At 34.8% G+C, this 18781-nt stretch overlaps 3 protein-coding genes across 3 annotated transcripts; all 3 read right to left on the reverse strand.

Moving 5' to 3' along the window:
* Positions 1-4910: 4910 nt before the first annotated feature.
* LOC133866059 (protein trichome berefringence-like 7) lies at positions 4911-6342 on the reverse strand. Its single transcript, XM_062302624.1, has 3 exons — positions 5630-6342; positions 5333-5491; positions 4911-5187 (listed from the first exon to the last, which is right to left on the reverse strand). The coding sequence occupies exons 1-3, from the start codon at positions 6340-6342 to the stop codon at positions 4911-4913; spliced, it is 1149 nt and encodes a 382-aa protein (XP_062158608.1).
* A 1594-nt stretch (positions 6343-7936) lies between these two features.
* Positions 7937-11747, reverse strand: LOC133865475 (pentatricopeptide repeat-containing protein At3g09040, mitochondrial). The gene has a single exon (XM_062301884.1). It carries the CDS (start codon positions 11691-11693, stop codon positions 8622-8624), a length of 3072 nt encoding a protein of 1023 aa, XP_062157868.1. The 5' UTR covers positions 11694-11747; the 3' UTR covers positions 7937-8621.
* An 869-nt stretch (positions 11748-12616) lies between these two features.
* LOC133867475 (serine carboxypeptidase-like 42) lies at positions 12617-17833 on the reverse strand. The gene is made up of 10 exons (XM_062304254.1): positions 17196-17833; positions 16295-16402; positions 16073-16165; positions 15867-15959; positions 14870-14955; positions 14481-14759; positions 14252-14385; positions 13625-13717; positions 13053-13170; positions 12617-12953 (listed from the first exon to the last, which is right to left on the reverse strand). Exons 1-10 carry the CDS (start codon positions 17431-17433, stop codon positions 12786-12788), a joined length of 1410 nt encoding a protein of 469 aa, XP_062160238.1. The 5' UTR covers positions 17434-17833; the 3' UTR covers positions 12617-12785.
* Positions 17834-18781: the final 948 nt, after the last annotated feature.

An 18781-nucleotide genomic window follows, 5' to 3' on the forward strand; every position in this document is an offset into this window, starting at 1 on the left:
ATTTGCTTTTTTAGCTTTCAAAAGTAGAGAAAAAAACACTTCCAAAAAAAATATGAGTGAATCATACAAACGAAAAAATAAAATAGCATTAAACATCCAAAGGAATTAAAAAAATAAGACCATTAATTTTATTTTAATCCATATAAATTAAAGGAAAAATTACAATTTAACCCTTTAAACTATCAGTCGTTCTATGGATAGCCCTCCGAACTACCAATGCTAGGACTCAGACTCTCCAAATTATCAAAAAGTTTTTAAAAAGGCCAAGTTTGACAAAAAATAACTATAATACCCCTGCCATGTGTTATTTTCCAATTAAAAAAAAAAAACTAAAACCACAATTAAAAAAACTTAAAAACTAAAAAAACTAATTTTTTTTTTTTTTTAAAAAAAAAGAGTCACCAGCAGCCGTGGCCGACCACCCTGATCGAGAGGTGTTTGCAAAGCCCATTGAATTACTTAAAATGCCTAATCTTCCATCAATGAGATCGATGATCTTGACATGTAGCGGGGGCATTAGGTTTGCCACTATGGATCCTTGACGTCGCTGATTGGTTTATAGGAAATTAAAATGTTCATTATCTCCAGCAATAGTTAACTTTTTCTTATAGCCAATGTGCTTGTGATGTTACTCGCACGACAATCATAAGTCGGTAAGAAGATGGAATCTGATTAATTTGATTGCTTTGAGCCTATTCACATTTTTGAATTTTTTTTTTTTTTTTTTTGTAGTTTGGAGGGCCAGAATCTAAGCGTTGATAGTTCAAGAAGCTATCTGTAGAACGGCTGGTAATTTGGAAGGCTAAATTATAACTTTTCTTAAATTAAAACATGTTAAAATCTTTGTTTCCATATGAATAGTTTGAAATAAAAATAATAATAATAAAAAAAAGGCAAGAAGAAAGCCTGTAGTTTATGATTATCAAATAATTAATAAAAAATAGCAAGAGTCTATAATATTATTGGGGTGATATCTAAAATCTCACCACTTAATGTTACTAGCTCGTAACCCGTGCTATGCGCGGGATTCTTCCTTATAATTTAGTTTCATAATAATAATAAATAAATAAACAAAATGGAAGAAGAGAAGCATAGAAAATATAGATAAAAAATGAAAATTGAAAAATACTAATATAATATAATCGGGACAAAAATTTCTTATAAATTGATTTATAGAAAATTTTCTTCAACTCACATTTAAAAAAGACACGTATCCTTTAAACATGTGAGAATCGCATTTTTTTTATTAATGTTATTAAAAAGCATGTACAAAGTACATGCTATTTAAATAACATGTGATTCTCACATGCCAAAGGACACATGTCAATCTTATATGTGAGTTGTAAGAAATTTCCTACAAACCGGTTTATAAGAAATCTCTGTCCATATAATAGTGTTATCTTTTTTATATTACACAAAGTAATAAAAAACTACTCAATAAACATAATACGCTAAAAAATCATACCCCGTACAAAAAACAACCATAGGAAACTCGCTCTTACCATCATTTTCTTGAATTTAGTGTAAAATTTACAAAAGATAAAATAAGCAATTTGAATGAAAAATAATATATTAATTACATAAAAAATAAAGAAAAAAAAAAGGAAAAAAAAAAAAAAAGAAGAAGAAGAGAGGAAACGAAATAAGAGAACCATAGAAAATATGGACAAAAAATGAAAAATAAAAAATACTAATAGAATAAAAAATGAGTTTTCTTTTCCATATACTTTTTCGGTTCATATGAAACCTTGAAAATCAATATTGTCTATCAATTAAGGACGTTAACAATGTGTATTATACCGGGAAAAAAAAAATTCAGTGAACAATGTAAATTAAAAAATCGCCATACCTCGTACTCAAAACAACAATTAATGTAAACTCTCTCTCTCCATGTTTTCCTTGAATTCAATGTAAAATTTAGAAAAGGAAAAATAAATAAAAATAATAATAATAAAACAATTTGAACAAAAAAAATAATATAAATTAGGAAATAGGGACAAAAAAAAATGTAAAGAAAGAACAAAATCATAGAAAATAAAGTAAAAAAAAAAAACGTAAAATGATAACCACTAATATAATAGAAAATAACTATTTTTTTTTTTTTTTATATACGTTTTCTAGTTCCAAAGAAATTTATAAGTATAAAAAGAAACTACGGTCAGATAGATGTTTTTTAATTCGACCATCATTCTTATATATAGCGTAAAAGAAACTACTTTTTCAATAAAAATAAAAAATATATTATAAATTATCAATGCAAAAATAATGATAGAAAATCAAATAATAATAAATAAAAAACAGAAGTACATAAAATAAATAAAAACATATTATTTACAATTCTATTGAACACTGTCCCGACAAACTTGAAAGGCAAACTAACAAAAAAAAAAAAAAAAAAAGAAAGAAAAAAAAAAGGCTATAGCAGTATTACAAACAAAAAGCTTCCAACAATAGCAAAAACTTTGCTCTCTTTGTTTTAAGAACCACTCTCCGGTAATGTAAACAACATTGAAGTTTTGCATAGCCACAAACCATTACTTCTCCATATGTTTATTTGAGAAAGTGAGAGATATTGGAGCGACTTTTAACATTTCCCAAAGAAAAAAAAAACTGACGTTTAACTTTTTGAGGTTTAGTTTGTAATGGACATTTAGTGGGAGGGGAAGCGGTGTTGGAGTAAAAGATTTTACTTAAAGGAAGAGAGAGAGGGGTAGAAATTAGTGAGAATTTAATGACAACAAAATTAAGTGTTTCTATTCATTTTCTATTCAACGGAAGAGATTTGATTAGGAATATTAAACGCACCATTTATTTCACTTGAAATACATGGAGCAGTTCAATTTTACTTTTCTTTTTTTTTTTTCTTTCTTTTTTTTTTTTTTTTTTTTCAGTTTTACTTAAAGGAAGAGAAAGAGGTAGAAATTAATGAGAATTTAATGATCTATTCATTTTTTATTCAATATAAAAGAGTTAATTAGTCATATTAAATGCACCATTTATTTTACTTGAAATACACAGATCGGTTTAGTTTTACTAAAATTACCAGTTTTTTATTCAAATGACTGGTTCAATATTTAAAAAATATGGATTCATACCACGTGTCCTAATTTTAGGCCAACTCTAAGTTGGAATTCAGCTTTTATATATATACATATACATATATATATATATATATATATATATATATATATATATATATATATATATATATATATATATATATATATATATATATATATATATATATATATATATGATATGTTAAAAAAAAAAAAAACATTTCAAATTTAATGCTTAATTAACTCTTTAGTTAGTGTTTTAAAAGCATTTATATTCCTTTTATGCACAATAATCAAATAAAATTTTGCATTTTTTTACTTTCAAAAGCAGAATAACACTTACAAAAAATAAGTGAAAATCGTAAAAATCACATAAAAGAAAAACAAATATCCCATAAAACATTTAAATGAATTAATACATAAGACCCTTATTTTTAGTTTAATTCATATAAATTAAAACATGTTAAAATATTTATTCCCATAAGTGTAGTTTAGAATGAAAATAAGTATGAAGAAGAAAACCACGATTTTGATTATCAAAATATAAAATAGAAAATTAACAAGAACTTTTTTTAATTTCGATGTGATACCTATTATATTTCAATCCTATATAATTTTGAACATTCGAAAAAGAAATGAACAAAAAAAAAAAAAAAAAAATCTCATAAACATTCAAATGAAGAATTGTTCAACCACAAATTTCACAAACAAAATGGAAACATATTTAGATTTCAACCAAAAATATAAAAATACCAAAGAGTCATACTTATATCATTAATTGAGAGAGAGAGAGGCTACTTGTATCATTAATAGAGAGAGAGAGATTAAATAGACCGGTTCAATTTTATTTAAAAGACCGGTTCAATACTTAAATGACCGGTTTAGTCACTAAAAATTATGGATTCATGCCACGTGTCACTATTCTATGCAATTCTAAATAATAACTCGACTTTTATATATATATATGATAATGCGAAAAAAAATCTTTATTTTGGTCTCATGAAGATTCACACTCATGATATTTTTATTAAAACACAATAAATTATTAAAATCATGACAAAACCGGTTCAACCTTTAAAATTCACTGATTTTTTTATTATTTAAAAGACCGATTCAATGTTTAAAAATTATGGGTTCATGCCACGTGTCATAATTCTATGTCAATTCTGAGTTAGAACTCGGCTTATATATATATATATCCTTATTTTGGTCTACTGAAGATTCAAACCTATGACATTTTTCATTAAAGCACAATAAATTTATTAAAATCTTGACAAAATCGATTCAACCTTTAAAATTTACCACTTTTTGTAATTAAAAGACCGGTTCAGTGTTTAAAAATTATCGATGGTTAGTTACATGCCTTTAATGCCTTTAAGATCATGAGAGTAAATTGACAAGGAAAATGCTCGGAGATTACAATTTCTTTACAAATTTATGTGGTAGCTTACAAGAGTGTCACATGAAACAAAATAAATGAAAAAATAAAAGGGTGTAGTGCCTCAAGAGCACTTATCAATTGATAATAAGATGATAAATAACACGTAATTTTTCTCCAAACTGGATTAGAGGAAATTCTTTCAATTCAGTCTATAAAAATGACATGTGTGTTCATTTGCATTTAAGAAATACATGTTTTTTAAATAGAATGTGTTTCTCACATACTTTTTTTTAATAAAATTTCTTCTAAAATTGTCATTATAATTAAAAAAATAAAATAAAATAATTGCTTCTCACATCCAAAGAGACACATGTTATTTTTATAAATTGAGTCGGAGGAACCAACCCAATTAATTTGGAGTCCAAATAACACCTCTTTTAGTACAAAAATATCTGTAAGGGAACCCAAATCTAGGGCAGGAGAAATGAGAAGAGAAGCTGATTCCATGTTTCAGGTACACCTGGTAGACACCAATGGCTACAATCAGGTACGGATGGGTTGTCACTCCACCTGCCCACATGTCCATCACTACGGAATGCAGACATTGAGGTAACATGAAGAATTGTAACAGGAATCCTCATTTTCTTCACAACTTGGATCATGATGTCTGAAACCTCGTTTCGGTCTCTACCCTCGCTTGCTAACGAAGGTCGTCGAGTCACTTTGCAAGAACTCCAATTTTCACCACTGCATAATGGCTCATATACAAGAATCACTTATCAGTCAAATTAAATAACTAAATTTTACCTTTCTTTATTAAAAGTCTAAGTTTTTGAAATAAGTGGTAATTTAACACACGTAATTAACGGGCAAAGAAAGGTATAAAAGACACCTCCAATGGCCGGCTTCAAAAGTCTTGAAGAATACTCTTGTCCTGGATGTGTTGATTGCAGTCTCAGCCCAAGATGCCCATGTGTCTAATGCTCTTCTGTAGCCTGCAGTGACTTCCATCCCGACGTCCAATGTATTACCTACCTGAAAATAGCAGCCCCTGCATGTGTGTGTGGACACATGTATGTGTTAAAACTTAAGAGCTAGCTTTATTAACAATTCATGAAAAGCTTAATGGAGATCCATTAAGAGTATGTTGACAATGACACAGAAACAGGACATTGAAAGCTAGACTTACATTTCACGAAATAGCCTACTCTTTGTCCACCAGCCCCCTGAATTGAAGATGAGAATATCAGAGTCAACCCACTCGTGGCTAATATCATCCAACTCATCGAGTCTAAGCGTTCTCTTCACCCACATAGGTGAATGCCTTGGCACGGAACCATACTGCACCAGGAAAACCGATCGATAAAAGTCGACACTAAGATTGAAGGAGCTGAACCGCACGCCTAGAAACCTGATCGTTTTGGTGATCTTGTGCCCATTCACTTCATACACACTCTTCTTATCATCCACTCCTGTCATGAGCAAACATACAAAAGACTCCCACTGTGCTCTGCCCAATGAATCACCCACAAAAACAATTCTTTTCCCCCGAAACATTTCGAGAATTGCACGTGCGTTGAACCTTGGAAGGTCACAGCTCTTCGGCTTCCACCTGTATTTTGCGTAGCCTTTATCTTTCCGCCCGTTAGCCCAGCAATTCCATCCAGGTTCTGCAAATGGACACTCTGAGGCATCGTATAAAGGGTAACTTTCATCATACATCCAGCTTCCTTCAAAGACATTGCATGTGCCATTAGACCCGTCGGACTTGGGAATCTCAGGACTATGAATGCCCGGGCGAAGACTGTGAAACAAACACAAATATCCCAATGCCATGGCGAAAAGAAAGTATATCAATGAGGCAAATGCAATAGGCCCATTGAACCTGAACTTACTGATCATCTTCTCCTTTTTAACAACACACAAACAAGAGCATGCAATTGTCAACACTATTAACCCAAAACACCAACACAGATAAAACAATGAAAGTGAAGACTATATTGCCAACATAAACGCATGGATTTTAAGTTAAGCACGTCAACTCAAATATAAACACATATGTTATAAATAGTTTCAGCAAGTGGGAAGAGGCTTAAAAATGGTGGTGGAGTAGGGAGCTGGTTGAGCAAATATATATAAGTGGCTTGTAATACCTGCAGGTTGGTTACAAGACATTAATTATAATTAACTGAAAAAATTAAGGTGTAATGAGAAATCAGTTACGTTTAACACGAATGAAAGAATGTATTGTTGAAGCTGACAAAGGAGCACGGTTCACATTAATTATATTTAATAAACTAAAATAAACTCAAATTGATTGAGTTTTATGTACAATTAAATGTCAAAAAACATTTAATAAACTGAAAGCAAGTTAAATTGATTTGTTTTTACAATTAAAGGTCAAGAACAGTAACTGATCGAGGAATCTATAAGTGGTTGAGTTTTGATAATTCATGAACATTAAGAGATTGGTTTTTTTTCCTAAGCACATTAAGAGATTTGTTAGATTCAATTTATACTACAATTCTGAAATCGAACCAGTTATGCATTTACCGTAAGAAAACATTAAAAACCTAAATGAAACCCCTATAAAAGGGCAGAAATTTCCTATAAACCGGTTTGTAGAAAATTTCATACAATCTACATATAAGACTGACATGTGTCCTTTAAATATGTGAGAAGCACATATTTTTTTATTAAGGACATAAATTTCTTACAAACCGATTTGTAGGAAATTTTATACAACCCACATATATAAGATTGGCATGTGTCCCTTGGCATGTGAGAAACACATGTTGTTTTAATAACATATGCTTCTCATATGCTTTTTTAATAGCATTAATAAAAAAAAAATGTGATTCTCATATATTTCAAGGACACATGTCAGTCTTATATGTGGGTTATATAAAATTTTCTACGAACCGACTTGTAAGAAATTTTTGTCCAAAAAAAAGTTAGCTTTAGAACCATCAAAAGTTTCTTATACGCCAACTCTTTTCTTTTCTTGCTGTGTCTGAATTCTACTTCCGAATTACAGTAGTTATTTCCTTCCGTTTCTATATTAACCACACAGAGAGGTGTATTTTCTTTCTTTTATGGTTGTACCGACCAGCCGTATGCACAATATTGCACACAACATAAGGCATCAAGGGTGAAACTTGAAATCCAGAACCTTTTACACAAAATCTAGGCATGGTACTCTCTCTGGAACAAACCAGACGAAGAGTCTCATTGTTTCAGCAACAAAGCTTTTCTAAATAAATCAAGAAATAGTTGATGATTCCTATGACAGAGAAAGAAACAAAATCTAAGCAAATACCATGACCATACATTTATATTATTAAATGAATTACTTGAAGCAAATAGAAACGAGATAACAGTAGAACATTACCATGAATCCTCTAACAAGTTGCTGAATGCTAATTTTACACGTGAGGAAAGTATTATGTAACTCTCAGAGCAATGTCAACTTCCATTATTTTGTCATTTATGCATGATGTGTTCTTCATCCTTAGCTTTATGAATAAGAGTTTAGTCAAATTACAAAAATATTAACTACCACATCGTCTATACAACCAACAATTTCTCTATCATCTTCATTACTCAGGTAGCTTTCATCAAAGTTTCAGATCAACCTTCTTCATATTATAGCACGTAACTGTCAAGAGAGTTTACTATCCACAAAGGGAAAAATTGTCAAAAAATTCCAATCATTAAAAGAAATAAAATTATTACTTATGGTGCTTCTTTTACCATGTCAGAGAAGTTTAATCCAATCTGACTTTCCTCTATAGTCATCTCAAAATGTGTGCACTTTTTCCAAGCCCATGGGTGGGACACTGTAATTTAATTTTGAGTCTTGATACTCTGGAGTCTGGACAGATCAATTTGAGCCGTCAAGAAACTTCTACTTCTCCAAATTGATAGGACGCTGGGTCAGGAAATGCTCGAGTGACAGAATCCCAACACAGAATTAGAAATGAGGGACTTTATGCAGCTCTAGACCTCCAAAAACATTGGTCTAGCCAACTTAATCCTCCTGTTCTTAGCCAAATGGTCCTTCAGCCTGTGTCAATGTCTTCTACTCGTCAATATACTTTATCCCACTCTGGCATGCACAGACAGGATTTTACTTATTGTTTGCTAAAGCATGGATTGACATAAGAGCGCCTTTAGCACTCTTATTCATGCAAGCAAGAATCAGTCTCAGCAACATTACCATATTCTTTCATTAGTGCTGTCAAATCCTTCAGAGTTGCATGGATTTCACCAGAACTGGTATGAGACTTGTCTCCGGCAACAAATAAGTTCTTCTTTTGTCCCAGTTCAATCCAGCTACATCCAGGCAACTTTCTAACTCCTTTGTTTTTCATTGTCCTCCTCAAAAAATTAACTCCATCCCAGTTTCCTGATGCAGCATATATATTAGAAAGTAGCACATAAGATGAAGAATTCTGCGGATCTAACTCAATGAGTTCCTCAGCCGCCCACTGCCCCCTTATGTGATCTCCATGTAATCTACAAGCACCAAGTAAGGCAGCCCAAATCATAGCATCAGGTTTACATTTTAGTTTGTCAATGAATTCCTCCGCTTCTTTAAGGAAACCCCATCTGCCAAAAAGATCAACCATACAGGCACAATGATCTACTCTGGGCTGGATGCGATAATAATTGACCATAGTGTCAAAGATCTGACGGCCTTCAGATACTCTCCCTGCATGACTACATGCAGTGAGGACACCAAGGAATGTGACATCATCAGGCATAACACACGTTTGCTTCATCTCATCAAATATCTTAAGTGCATATTCGGCATAACCATTTTTAGCCAACCCCACTATCATAGAGTTCCAAGAAATTACATCATTTTTACAACCCATTTCTTCAAAAACTTGCACAGAGCTTTTTACATCCCCACATTTAGCATACATATCTACAAGGGCACTACATGTTAACTCATCCAAGTCAAAACCAGTGTGGAAGATGAGGGAATGGATCTCCCTACCATCTATCAAAGAAGATAAGACAGCACATACGCGAAGGACACTAACAAAAGTAGCTTGGTCTGGTAGGGTATTCTCGCTACGCATTTCTCGGTATAACTGCAAAGCCTCCTCACTGCAATCATTTTGAGTAAGTCCTGAAATAACGGCAGTCCATAACACTCTGCTTTTTGGATTTGGAAACTCTGAGAAAAGAATATCCACGTCTGCTTTTCTTTGGGATTTCAAATACATGCCCAAGAGAGAGATACCCAAGAAGTCACCACCATTCAAAAGGCCCCACTTTACTATAACACAGTGGATTTGGACTCCCAGTGTTAGCATAAGTGGTCCATTACACGCATCTAAAAGGCTTGCCAAAGTTATTTCAGTTGGTTTCATTCTTATAGCCTGCATCTTGCGAAACAAATCCATTGCTTCCTCTAGATTATTTTGAGCATACCCAGCAATCATAGCATTCATGGAGACCACGCTTCGTTCAGGCATGCAAGAGAAAACTTTGCGTGCAGCCCCAATCACCCCACACTTCACATACATGTTAATAAGAGAGCTCGCAGCATAAACGCTTGTTTCCAGGCCAGATTTAACCGAGAAACAATGGACTTGTTTTCCTTGCTCAAGTGCTTGAAGTTTTGCACAAGCACTGAGTATACTGGCCAGGGACACCTCATCAGGAACAAGTCCACACAAATTCATTCTTTGGAACATGTAGAAAGCCTCATCCTCTTTCTCTTCCTGCACATACCCCTTCATAATTGCATTCCAAGAGACATTGTCTCGATTACTTATGAGCTCAAATTGCTTCCTCGCCTCTTTCAGATCCCCTGATTTAGCATACATATCAACCAATGCATTACCCACAATTAAATTTGATGAGAATCTGTTCTTGATAATACAAGAATGCAATTGGCGGCCTGTTTCTAGATATTCCAAGCAAGCACATGCATTCAGAATGCTAGTGAAGGTAAAGTCATCAGGATGAAAGCCAGATCCTTTCATATTAGAGAATAATTCAATGACTTCATGGGCATACCCATTCTGTGCATAACCTCCAAGCATCGCATTCCACAAGACAACATTTTTCTCATCTAAAGCATCAAATACTTTCTTTGCAGCATCCAGATTCTCACACTTGGCGTACATATTAATCAAAGAACTGCCCACATAGACATTAGAATCCAACCCCTGTTTAATTGCCAGAGCATGAACTAACAAACCATAATCTAGAGCCCCCAAATAGGCAATTGCACTTAAAACACTCCCAAGTGTAGATCTAGTGGATGTTACTCCAGCTTTCCTCATTTTTAGGAAAAATGTAATAGCTTCCACAATATAACCTCCCCGGGAATGCCCAGAAATCATCATATTCCATGCAATAACATTCGGGTTGGGCATCTTGGCAAACAATTGACATGCATCTTCAAGCCTTCCAAGATTTACACACGCACCTATGACAGTCACAAAGGCCACCTGGTCTGGTGCATGGCCAACTTTCCGCATCTCCTCAAACACTTTGAGCGCCTCTTCAGGTAAACCAACTTGAACGTAACCAGCAATCATGGCAGTCCAAGAAACTGTGTCTAAATCCTCAGCCCCATCAAATATTCTCCGAGCAACACTCACACGATTGCACTTGGCATACATATCAATTAGTGCACCTTCACAAAAAGAACTTGACTCGAGCCCCGTCTTAACAACACTACAGTGAACTTGCCTACCATACTCAACATCCACCAATCTTGCGCAAGCGGACAAAACGATTGCATATGTGAACTCATCTGGAAATACCCCACAGTTCCTCAATAACCCAAAAGACTTCACAACCTGTTCCAACAACCCCCGCCTCGAGTACAAGGAAAGAACCGAGTTCCAAGCCAACACGCCCCTGTTCTCCAACCGGTTAAACGCCTTCTCAGCAAAGTCCACATTGCCACACTTGGCATATAGATCTACAATGGCGTTTCCTAGCGACCCTTTTGACCCGACACCAAGCTTTAGGCTCTGGGCATGGATAATTTTGCCGGTATTTGAAGCTTGAGCCAGTATTTGAGGCATTTTGTCGAACAGATTGCGGGTTTTGATTCGTTTGCATTGTTGTAAGCAAGCTTGCAAGAGCTGGGAAGGCAGAAGGGCTTCTGGGCTTCGACCAAGTTGAGTGGCCTTGTTTGGACTCGTCGAGAACTTGTATAAGTGACGAAGGGAGCGAGTGCTCGAGAAGGGTAATGTTCTGAAAGGAGGTCTGAGGCGCATTGACTCGGAGGCATCTGCGGCATCACTCGACTGGGTAAGTTACTTAAGTAGTGCTTGTTGACGTGCTCTTTCTTACAAACCAATTAGAATATTCATATAAATAACTAAAAAAAATACAATTATGCTTTTCAATAAAAAATTTTAAAAAAAGGAAAGAAAAAAAATGGTGGTTTGTGCCCAATAAGCCTGACTGGGGTGCTCAAAGTCTCAAACCACAGTGGTGGCTGAGGTTGAGCTCTCACCCAGCCACCACAGTTCAGTTATGCCACGGTGGCTAGGCATGACTGAGCCTCCCTTTTTTTCCTCTTTTATTTTTTAGTCACTTTTTTTCTATTTTTAATTAGAGAAACATAATTGTATTTTGTTTATTTATTTTACAAAAACAATTCGACAGAATGTCGAAATTAAAATGATTGTAAACTCGGGTGTCAAATTTAAAAAATTAAAAGGTGTGGATATTTATGTTTAAAAAAAAAAGATAAAAACTCAGCTTTGTTTGTTAAAGCTTTTTGTTTCTCTCTTTTGGGAACGGATAAGGATCCTCTCTAGTTCATTTGAACCGGAAGGAATCCGGTTAATGTATTTTTAGAGGCAAATTTGTACATAAAAATGTTTCCTGCAGGAAAAATTCCATATTTTATATTGATCTTGATGAAGTTTTGAAGTCATTTGTGAAATTTAGGTACTGTATCCACACTAAGCATACTTGGCTTCTCCAGTGAATTCTGCAGTACAATTCGTTCGACATGCCTACCTGAAATCATCCCTGATTTTTATTTTATTAAAATAGATTAAGTGCCATGCGTTTCAGCTGATAATAATTTGAACCAACTCCATCACATTATTAAATGTTCTTTCATCTCCATCAATGCAAGTTGCTGCTCAAATGAAATGTGTTGAAGTCCATCCAACAAAAAAGAGAGTGCAGAAAATTCATGTTCTTGATGATATTTTGATTCTATCATTCCTCCAAATACAATTGCAACTGTTTCTATTTTTCATTATTACCACTGAAAGACCAATTCTATCTTAATGCTTTTGAGTGGGATTTCTGGATCATGAAACAATTTGAAACTTCTGATCACATTGTTCTTAATCATCAATTGGAGGACGTGTTGCATTCGGCAACCTCCGGCCACGCACGAATGAACTGAATAGATGCAATGCTCTTGATGGCTGTGCATAGGGTACCATATGTGCAGCACCCCTTACTGTGGCAAAAGTTAACAAATTGCCATACTCAGTCGCCCAACCTCCCGCCTATTCAAAAATATAAACAAAATACGTCAGCAAATTGTGATCAACATAGATGCAAACACAATAAGTACACAAACTTGCTATATTGCAATGAAGAAGTACCTGGCGTTTGTGAAACCAAACTCCATATGGTACTGTAATCTTGAGATTCAGATCATGAGCCAGTTCTCGGACGAGTGTCCGTGAGCCGAGCAGCGGTACAACGGAATCTTGATCCCCACTACAATTGGTTTGAACAATAATATTATATGTAGCAATAATAAGACCAATCTAGTTCTTAGCCGAGGGTTGCAGGATTGGAGGAAGAAGAGTTTAAGAGCAAATGTCTGCAGATTGGTTTATAGTTCAGCAGTGAGTCAGCCAAGAAAAGAGTAAAAGCAAGGATTTTGGAGAGGGGGAGATTTAGGAAGGAAGTAGAGAATGTAGGACTTTGTTGTAATTGGGGCATAAATGAAAAGATATTGGTATAACTGAAGGCATGTGTACATGGGGGGAACAATGTAATCGATGTGTAGTATCAGGCAGGTGGTTCAGCTGTTTAGCTGAAGAGTCTGTAAATGTGTTGGTTTGTTGAATAAATATCTTATTCATCAAAAATATATATATGTAGCAATTAAGTCATTATTCAAACTGTGCTAGCTTAATCAGTGTATCTTTTTTTCTTTCTACAGTACCTGAAAACCCAAACTGGAATACGATTTTGGAGTATTCTTTTGAGTAAGGGAAGCATGTCAATGTTCCCATCAATATCACTGTAATTCAGAACACTGCATCAATAAAAAAAAGGGGGGGGACAAATATCAGTTATACCATGCCTGCAAGTTGCAAAAAAATCATGACATACTGCAATTAGAAGCCCTAAGCAAGGGCTTCTATGGGAAACAAGTCCACCAAAAATGTTAAAAATCAACCTAGAGGAAGAATAAGGTCCGAGTGAACTTTTGTTTAGCTTCCATGCACAATTTAAATCATGTCCTAACTTCATAGAATTGAGCTAGCTCTTTGTTCTTTTAATGTTTATTAAAAAAAATAGTTACAACCTCTTCTTGACAGAAGTGGAAAACAAACATTTGGTGTTGGAAAGAGAAATAAGCAGTTCAAATTACATTATGCTTCCACTTCCACACGAGATATGTTTAATATGGTGGCTTCCCGTATATAGAAAGTGGCAGAGCCAACACTTCATCTTTGGGAGGGCCTTAGAGGGGACTTTTTTCAAATTTTTTGGGATGTCAAGAAGATTTTTTTCACATATTTTCAAAAGGTTTTCATATGAAAGCAAACTGCATGGCATCACTTACCCACTGCACATAGACCAGTTGTAAGGTAATTTGGTCCGATTTGCATGAAGAGCTCTCTGAACTTCAGGAAGGTTGAAATAGAACCGTCTTTCATAGGTCATACACACATCAACCCCAACACTTATCTTAGTAGCCTGCGGAAAGGTTGCAATGGAAGAATTGGACAATGAAATGATACAATAGCAGGAAAATGGTAAACTGAAAAAAAGAAGAGTAAATAAATAAGTACCAATTTCCGCAATCTCAGCTCTTGCTCTACTAAAGATGGATAGCAGACGTCAAGGATCACATCGTAGTTGTTTATGTAATCACCAACAATGCTGTTTGCTTCATTTATGGCACGGTTGCATGATTCTGTCACATTGTGAGGACTTGCAAAGACATAGTCAGCAAAATCACAATCGTTCATGATGGCAAGCCCAATTTCATCAGAAATCATTCCATGTGACCAAAAGAATTCGTAGGTTGCTGGAACATCCCGATCAAGTTTTAAAAGTGGATTCCCAATCTAACCACAGAAAAACAGGTGAACAGATTTCAAAAAAACTACAAAGTTGAGAATTTATCTTATGAAGAATTTCCAGGAGCTATCAATTCAAATGCTTAATGTTCTCTTACAGCAACCCCCTTGATATTGAACTTGAAACCAGTTGAATGTGCATTATGGTCCAGAAGGGCAATAGCCAGTTGTGGTATGTAATGCCCTACACAAACACATTTAAACATATAAGGACCCCATAGATGACAAATAAAGCATGAAGGGAAAATAAGCAAACACAGGGAATCTTCTGTTAAGGCCATGTTCGGTAATGTGTTTGGAGAGTCTTTTCTCTTTTCAATCATTGAAATGCACTTTTCAAAAAAAAAAAATAAATAAAACAGCTATCAAATCAAACACTATTCAGAAAACAAAACACAATACACTTTTCAAAAAACGAACACACTTTTTAGAAAACGAAATGCACCTTTCTATAGGAATATTTTGAGAGACACATGCTTTTTTTTTTTAATGTATGGAAGTTGACTTGTTACTTATAAAAGAAAGATTTAAAAATAGAGAGATGGCCACGCCAACGAGGAGAGGGGAGGTCGTGTGGCCATCCTCAACCAGATACAGGTAGCCGAGCAGCCACCCCTGGTCTTTTCTCCTTTTCTCCTTTTCTTCTTTTGATGTTTTGAAAACAAAAAAAAAAAATCTAAAAAGTTTACCAAACAATTTTTCATGGACCCCACAAACAACACTTTTCAAATGAAAACCCACCGAAAACAATTCTCAATTTTCACCTCTTCAAAACTCTTTTCAAAACACAACACAAAAACATACTTTTCAACTACTTTACCAAACATAGTTGGACTTTTTCACATTCAGAAAGGATTCAATAAGTTAAACTATTAAACAAGGTAGAATAAGACTTCAAGTCCCTTCAAGAACAAAAACAATTGATTTTCCATGCACTCCGTGTTATACAAATTGACAATCAGAAGCTACTGAAATAGTACTGGAATCCAGTTCTTTTTTTAAGTCAATATATAGATCTTGTAATATTCTACTATTCGAGTCACATGAACATAATACGGTACATGCATGAAACTCTTTGATTACTGTTTGTCAGACCTGCATAGCTTTCTCCGGTGAGGAAAAGTTCTCTGGATTTGAAATCTGGAAACTTCTCGTACCATTTCAACAAAAAGACATGCATATCCCTAGCTGCCAAAAATTAGAGATCGAGTTTGGAACAAACCAGAGTGGAAGAGACTTTTAGAAGCCAAAAATTTATGAAGTATAAAGACTATGGTGTGAGCTTGAGCTATTCTCTTTACCAGTGGAGGCATCTCCACATGTATAATCTGAACTTGTGTTTGAGTATGACCATCCTACTCCAGCAGGAGACTCAACGAAGAGGAGATTCGATGCTACAAAACGAAAAGAATAGGAATATTGTGTTAGATGGGATGCATTATTATGAGAATCTAAAAAACAAAATGAAGAAAAAACTAAGTCCATAATACATGATCCCAGCAAAATAAAACAAAATTCCATACCTTTATTCCATGACATTGAATTTTTTCGAAGGCTTCGACCATCACCTGTAGGATAAAATGGACCCAACTCTGTAAAGGCACCTCCACCAAGAGAGGAACAACCCGGGCCTGAACACAGAAAGTTCCTATCAATTGTTTGGCGTCCAAGATCCTCACACTAATGGAAGATAGTTATGTAAACTCATGAATTTCATTGAGTATTTCTAAAATTTACATCCTTTTGCATCCTTGTCGGACAAGTAGAAACAGGAAATAGTAATTCAGAAGGCAAGTTATCATAAAGCATGTTATGCATACTAAATCTGCTTTGTAGGAACAATCACGAGTTGCTAAATGCCTAAGTCTAAAGACAGTTTTTTTCATTCATACAAGTTCCATTTTTTATTTTATTTTTTGCAAAAAGGTCAGAGATGAAAGCGCATGTTGTAAGATTCCAAGTTTTCTATTCTTTTCGTACACAGCTATATATATATTTTTTTTCGGTTCTAATTAAGAAAATACTTTGATACACCGTCTCAAGAATTAAGCAGTACATTATTTCATACCTGAAAGAAACTAAAAACTAACCCCGAGAAAAAGAATAGCGCTATAATTACCTTAAACACAAACGCAAAAACCAAAATACAACTGCACAGGGAAGAACAAAGCGAACACTTACAAAGAAAAAGAGATAAACAACTTTCCACATAGGAAGAGAAAGTAAGCACAAGATCCAGAAGTACAATGAAATAACACATCTCCAAGTTTATGAAAAGATACATAGTAAAATGCAACAAAAATGCAACTAAATAACAACACATCGTGACAATGCTTTTGAGATAGAAAGATTCCACTTTTTTCACATATGATGAGGTGAGGATTCAGCAGGTACCATAAAGAACATGGGAAGTGGGAAACTAACCTCCATTGAGCCAGAGCGAGAGGGGCTTCTTGTCAGGTTCTTTGTCTGCCTCGACAAAATAGTAGAACAGGCTCCTCCCAGCCTTGACATCCACATCAACATACCCAGCATACTGCCTGAACCCAACCGTAGGCTGTCCAGGCAGCCTCACAACCAGATCCTCAGCCGGGTAACCTTGCACACCAACCGCCCCCAACAACCACACAGCCAAAATCCCAACAAACCAACCCCTACCCATCTCAGGAAATCACAAGATCCTCACAGAAAACCCACCCCTTTTATCCATTCCCCACAGAATGTCATGATGTCCCTCTACAAAATATATATATCACACCAAACAAGTGTTATCCAGAAAAAGTGTGCATCTTTTTCGTAACAAATTTTCAAATTTTTTTCTCGTACTTTATCCAAAAAGAATAGATCTGTTGTAACAGGCACGTGAATCTTGGGCGGCTTTAAGAAAAGGGAGCACATATAAAAAGTTCAAATTTTAGGACTAGCTATATATGCACATACTTAATACAGACGGCCCTTGGGAAGTTGCAGGCTACAGCTGGGGCAGTAATTTTTGGTCTCACCTAAGTCTTGGCTGTTAAAAGACGTTGGGAAGTAGCATGGTCTAGTAGATCGACTTGGCATATCCCAAAGTTGATGAAGAAAATAATAACTGGACTGGGCAGTCAATAAATAAGTCAAAACTCAAAGGTATCTTCTTTTGGCTTGCTTTAGCCGATTCCTGTATATATATATTTCACGTCTCATGCCTACATAGTATGAAAGAAAGAATCATTATACTATAGTTTATATGGTATTCTGTTAATTTACTCGCAGGAAGACATTGGACATGGACATGATCCAATCAGTGAACAAGAACCGAATTGTTTTTACTCTTTTACCATCAAAAGACGTCAAAATTGGCCGTCCTCTATCTTTTTCTAGGAAGGACCGCCAACAGTTTGCTGTGTCACTATGCGTCCCGGCAGGTCACTTTACTGGAGCCCCACCAAAAGCTTTTTGTAAAACAAGATATAAATTTCGCAAAGATGCAAGTTGGCCGTGAGTCATGAATCATAATAGGAATGAACGGGGGATCAAAAAAAAAAGTGAACTTTTAGAATTTTGACTGGCATTTTTTTAATAATGATGCTTTGAAAATGGGCCAATTGGGGGACTCCATTTCGCCATTTTTCTGGACCACGCCAGCGTGACGTAAAGTCAAGATCGAGGGAATTAAGCAGTGCAAAATTTCTCTTCCGGGGTAGTTTTTGTTTTTGTTTTTGTTTTTTTAGCAATTTCCTGTTCCAAATTGTTAGACAATAATAATGTGAGAGGAATTTCTAGGGACAGAGAGCAAATTTCCCTTTATGGGGTAGTATTCTCTTTTTTTCTTCGTCCTTTCCAGATGTAGATCTCTAATGATTTGATGTTGATGATTGCTAGGCAACAAAAAATGTGAGAGGAATGAGCAAATTGCCCTCTTGGAATAGTCTTTTTTTTTTTTTTTTTGTAGGTTAGCTCTCTCCATATTTATTGCCTTTATTTGCTAGTAATTGAATTGCTGGAATCTCTACTCTTTGTGGTAGGTT

Source organism: Alnus glutinosa, chromosome 4 (genome assembly GCF_958979055.1).
Source record: "Alnus glutinosa chromosome 4, dhAlnGlut1.1, whole genome shotgun sequence".
NCBI lineage: Eukaryota > Viridiplantae > Streptophyta > Magnoliopsida > Fagales > Betulaceae > Alnus > Alnus glutinosa.

Coding starts and splice junctions, on each gene's coding strand:
- LOC133866059 (XM_062302624.1), bottom strand. CDS start 6,342: ATGATCAGTAAGTTCAGGTTCAATGGGCCTATTGCATTTGCCTCATTG. Junction 5,492..5,629: donor AGTAGGCTATTTCGTGAAAT/GTAAGTCTAGCT, acceptor ACACACATGCAG/GGGCTGCTATTTTCAGGTAG. Junction 5,188..5,332: donor TTTGAAGCCGGCCATTGGAG/GTGTCTTTTATA, acceptor GCCATTATGCAG/TGGTGAAAATTGGAGTTCTT.
- LOC133865475 (XM_062301884.1), bottom strand. CDS start 11,693: ATGCGCCTCAGACCTCCTTTCAGAACATTACCCTTCTCGAGCACTCGC.
- LOC133867475 (XM_062304254.1), bottom strand. CDS start 17,433: ATGGGTAGGGGTTGGTTTGTTGGGATTTTGGCTGTGTGGTTGTTGGGG. Junction 14,760..14,869: donor TCAATATCAAGGGGGTTGCT/GTAAGAGAACAT, acceptor TTCTGTGGTTAG/ATTGGGAATCCACTTTTAAA. Junction 12,954..13,052: donor TTTGGTTTCACAAACGCCAG/GTACTTCTTCAT, acceptor ATTTTTGAATAG/GCGGGAGGTTGGGCGACTGA.